The sequence below is a fragment of the Calliphora vicina genome, chromosome 2 (assembly GCF_958450345.1).
Source record: "Calliphora vicina chromosome 2, idCalVici1.1, whole genome shotgun sequence".
Taxonomy (NCBI): domain Eukaryota; kingdom Metazoa; phylum Arthropoda; class Insecta; order Diptera; family Calliphoridae; genus Calliphora; species Calliphora vicina.
Window position 1 is genome coordinate 86821137 of NC_088781.1, and position 5324 is coordinate 86826460.

At 36.2% G+C, this 5324-nt stretch overlaps 1 protein-coding gene across 1 annotated transcript; it reads left to right on the forward strand.

Annotated features, from left to right (window-relative positions):
• Nucleotides 1–489: 489 nt before the first annotated feature.
• Nucleotides 490–1565, forward strand: Wdr82 (WD repeat domain 82). Its single transcript, XM_065501094.1, has one exon. The coding sequence runs from the start codon at nt 534–536 to the stop codon at nt 1485–1487; it is 954 nt and encodes a 317-aa protein (XP_065357166.1). The 5' UTR covers nt 490–533; the 3' UTR covers nt 1488–1565.
• Nucleotides 1566–5324: the final 3759 nt, after the last annotated feature.

Genomic DNA, 5324 nt, shown 5'->3' on the forward strand with positions numbered 1-5324 from the left:
TAGACCGCAAATTGCCATATGTAGCAATCCATTGCGCAATGATTGCTCTGCTGATTGTCTGAGCAATTATTGCTAAGCAATAAGCTGTCAGTTCAGTTGTCATTAAAGTAAAATTTCTTCTTTCTATGATTCGATGCGATTAATTCATCCATATTTAATTTATTTAAGAACCAAAACATACAAAAAAACAAAGAAATTAGTGAAAAAATCATTTAACGTAAAATAAACCACAGTTTTTCATAGAACTTCTCGCTTTGAAAATGTTGTATTTGTGACGAACGTTTTCTCCACCTAAAGCAATCAGCAATTACTCTGCTGTTGCTCTGCCGACGTTATTGCTTGAGCTTAGCAATAAAAATTGCTACGTGGAGACCTAGGGTTAGTTTCTTGGGAATTTAACATTATTTGGGTGATATGATACGAAAAAGTCTGGCAACCATGCTAAATGTCGAACAGAAGGTTGAAAAATATACAATACAATAAATTCAAAATACACAATAAAGTAAAGCTGTTAATATTATTATATTGCCAATATGAAGATGAAATTAATTGATAGTGTCGTTCGGAGCTTTAAGGTCGCTAAAGTATTTAGAGAGAACACAGACAAGATCAACGCCATCGACTTTTCACCAAATGGAGAGCATTTAATTTCCTGCAGCGAGGACGATCAAATTGTTATATATGATTGCGAAAAAGGAACACAATCGCGAACTGTAAACTCCAAAAAGTATGGCGTAGATTTAATACATTTTACACATGCGAATAACACCGCTATACATAGCTCTACTAAAGTAGACGACACAATAAGATATTTAAGTTTACATGATAATAAATACTTACGATACTTTCCTGGTCACACCAAAAAGGTAATATCATTGTGTATATCTCCTGTGGAAGACACATTTCTGTCGGGTTCTCTAGATAAGACTCTTCGATTATGGGATCTCAGATCTCCGAATTGCCAAGGATTAATGCACTTGTCTGGACGTCCCGTCGCAGCTTATGATCCCGAAGGACTGATATTTGCAGCTGGAGTAAATTCTGAAAGTATTAAATTATACGATCTTCGTTCCTTTGATAAAGGACCTTTCGTAACATTTAAACTTAATCAAGAGAAAGAATGTGATTGGACTGGATTAAAATTTTCGCGTGATGGTAAAACTATACTTATTAGTACTAATGGTTCAATAATTCGTCTTGTAGATGCTTTCCATGGAACACCTTTGCAGACATTTACGGGTTATCCAAACACAAAGGGAATTCCAATTGAAGCTAGTTTTAGTCCGGATTCTCAATTTATATTCTCCGGCAGTACAGATGGCCGCGTTCATGTATGGAATGCTGATACCGGATATAAAGTATGTGTTCTAAATGGTGACCATCCTGGCCCCGTCCAATGCGTCCAATTTAATCCCAAATATATGTTACTAGCCTCTGCCTGTACCAACATGGCGTTTTGGTTACCTACATCCGATGAAGGTTTATAAATAATTTTTAATTTCATGTAAGAAATAGTATACATAAATAATTTCCTAATCTTAGAAAAAAAATTTAAAAAAAAATAATCATGTTGTTTTATTGTTTAACATTTCAATTCAGTTTAATTTTTTCATTATGAAATGTATTGGGAAAAATGCATAAATTAAGATAATGTGTTGATATAGTATATTAATTACTTGTTGACCGCCCCGGCTTCGCCCGGTAGCATTTACCAATATTAGTTCTTCAAGTTTCTCCAACCCAAATAACCCTTCCTGTTATTTATTTGCTAATAAAATATCTTAATTTATACAGCATACTTTCGGGAGTTTTTTTTATTACAGTTGACTGGACTCACAAAAAATGTCCGAGTTTTATCCGGAATTTTTGAATTTTTTTCTTTACAAACCATCTCCTGAAAATTTCGAATCGAACAAAAAAATCAGCCAAATCGCTCCAGCCGTTCTCACGTGATGCCATTACATACATGGACCATTTCATTTTTATATATATAGAAGATGAGGGAACTCATTTAAGTCTCTGAATGACCCAAGTTTTCTTACATTTTGTTCGTGAGTAGCACTTTGCTCTAATAGTTTAGGATTTATAGACCTTTTTCCGATTTTAATAATAATGTTGTATGAAACTCCTTGAAAATCTGATGTTATAAAAATTTGTCTGAAAATGGATCCATTGAGTGATATTTTGTAATGAGGTTTAATCAGATAACCTGGCCAAAAAGCAAACATAAATTTAATAAACTAAGTATGCAGCTCGAAAAACAAATTCTCTATCATATTGTGAATTTCAAGACTAAGTTGAGATTTATACTTTATACGCTGTCAAAGTCAGAAATGTGAACAATATTAAATGCGGGAGTCCCGTTTGAATTTTCAACCGTTAAGACGTGTTTTTGCATCGTACCAATTTTTTTCATATAAAATTAATATAATTCGGACAAGCATCTTGTTACTGTAATTTAATTTCGAAGCCAATATCATGGTATACCCGGTTATTGATTATGGAGACGCTGGAGATGGGAAAAGTTTCCCATTACCCAGGAAGAGGAGATACACGCATTTCATGCGGGAATATGAGGCGATTTTACAACCCCACGAGGGCCGTAATTCATTACCAGTTGTGAAAGTGTCCAAACTTATTTTCTCTATAACCAACGATATCGAGATATTTTTTATATCCAAGAGGAAGTTACGAATCAAGAGCAGGGATAGAGAAGTGATTAATGAATTGGTCAGCAATGAAACAGTCATTAAGGATTATAAGGTACAAATTCCTCTAGAAATGTGCGAGACAAAGGCAGTTATACAAATCCCCTCTGAGCCAGAATACACGGAGAAATATATATTTGATAATTTGTAGATAAAACATTTCCCAGAATACGGTCTCTTAGCTGAGACCATTGAACTGGGTGAAATAAGGCGCTTTACAAAACCTGACACTACTGGTAACAGACAGGACATTGACCTTGTAATGATATCATTTACGGGGTGTATGCTTCCGTCTCATGTTACACTGGACAATATTATATATCCCGTAAGGCCATTTGTTGAGCGGGTCTCACAATGTGGGAAATGCTGGAGATATGGTCACTCTGAGAAAGTATGCCGCAGGCTCAAGAGGATCTGCTATCGTTGTGGTTTGGTACACGAGGGCAACTGTGTTGCATCTCCGAAGTGTGTAAACTGTGGAGACCCTCATGATGCCAGGTTTTATGATTGTGGAGTTAGAGTCCGCCTAAGAAGAAAAGCCAAGGATAAGGCCAATGAAAGGGCACCAAGAAAATATGATTCTATTGGGAAAAATCCGACGACTCAAACATTCCTTCTTAATGATACTGAATTTCCATTACTGACAGACAAACGCAAAAAAATCGAGGTGAACAAACGCAAAAATAGAAAACGCAAAAATGCCGACAAGATTTTAACTCAAGTCAGCGCAGTTGGTTTGACAGATAGTCAAACGGCGATTTTTTCAGAACACGAAGACTCCGAATTTGAGATGTCAACTATGGAGATACAGACTGAAACGACAACGTCCTCTGTACAGATACAACAGTTGCCCACAGAGGTGCTAACAATTACACAACCTAATATACCCCCCAAGCGGGACATTACAAACCCACTTGACTCAAAGCAGAATGAAGATGACAAGATAACTATAAACACAAGCTATGATGAATTTGAAAAATTTCAGCAGTCTACCCAGACAATCAGTTATAATAAGGATCGAATAAATCTGGAAGATGAAAATTATTCAGATTAATATCACTAGCATAAGAAACAAGAAAAGCCAATTATCTCAGTTTTTAAGGGATAATGACATAGACATTGCATTGATATCGGAGACGTTTTTAAGACCAGAACATAAGTTTGAAATATCTGGATATGATATAATCCGAAATGACAGGGTCACCACCACTTTCGGGGGTGGCGTAGCAATTGTTTTGAAGAAGTCTATGTTATTTAATGAGCCCAAAATAAACTTGAGAAATGATAAGATAGAAATTGTTGCTTGTGAAATAGACTCCCATATAGGGAAGATAGTTATTTTGTCAACTTATATACCTCCATCTGCATCTTATAACAAGAATGATCTCGACAATATATTACAAAAATATGATTCTAACTCTCACTTATTACTCTGCGGTGATTTTAATGCTCATCATCGGATTTGAGGTAACCGTAATACCGATGATAAGGGCACACATGTCATTGAATTCATTGAGGACAACAACATGGTCCTACTTAATGATGGCTCAAGCACATTTTTCGGCTGTTCGAACCCTACAGCGATAGATTTGTCAATATGTTCGCCTTCTCTTGCTATGGTAGCCTCATGGACAACTTTGAACGAGTGCCTAGGGAGCTCCCACTGTATGATAAGTATGGATTTCCAACTAAGAAATATAATAAGACCCAAGATCTCATATGGCGTGCCTAAAAACATACATGAGAAGTTACTTAATGAGAAGGTCAGGGAGATAATAAATGATGAGAGATTCACTAACGTTCAGAATGATGAAAAATTTGACGTTTTTTCAGACCTATTTTACAACACATTTAGAACAAAGACCAAGTCGAAAAAATATCCTGAAAACCCTTGGTGGAATACAACATGCAACAAGGCTAAGGCTGGCCAGATAAAGGCTCTGGCGCAATTAAGAAGGAAACCTACTAGGGAAAATTTTGAAAAACTTATCTCCAAGAGAAAAGAATATTTTTATACGATAAGAAAGGAAAAATATATTGGATGGAAGACAACGTGCGAGAACATAAATTCGGATTTATCACCTACCGAACTTTGGAACACAATAAGGAAATTTAGACGCATGAACATTCCCAAGCCTCCTACTTTATCACCTACTTGTATGAACCAATTTTGTGGCAATCTGACGGGTCCTATAGGTCCTGTTAATGACATCACCAATCTTTACGACCCACAGACACTTATGGAGGAATTATTCTCCATCGAGGAACTCGAATTGGCGATATCAAATTCTAAAGACACCTCCGCTGGATTGGATGGTATAAGACATGGTCATATGAAAAAATTTAAAGCGGACATTAAACACACACTCTTGGAAATGTACAACAATGTATGGACGAATGGTAAGATACCGAGAACATGGATGAAATACAAGATCATACCTCTCCACAAAAGGGGCAAACCGCCTGACGACCCACAAGCCTATAGATCCGTGGCACTTATATCCTGTCTACGAAAAGTTTTTGAGAAGATGATACAACACCGAATAAATCACCAACTGGAGACGAAAAATAAACTAAGCATTTATCAAACTGGCTTTCGACAAGGCAAATCCACAT

Bases quoted from the DNA above. Each gene is read 5' to 3' on its own strand.
- Wdr82 (XM_065501094.1), top strand. From the start codon at position 534: ATGAAGATGAAATTAATTGATAGTGTCGTTCGGAGCTTTAAGGTCGCT.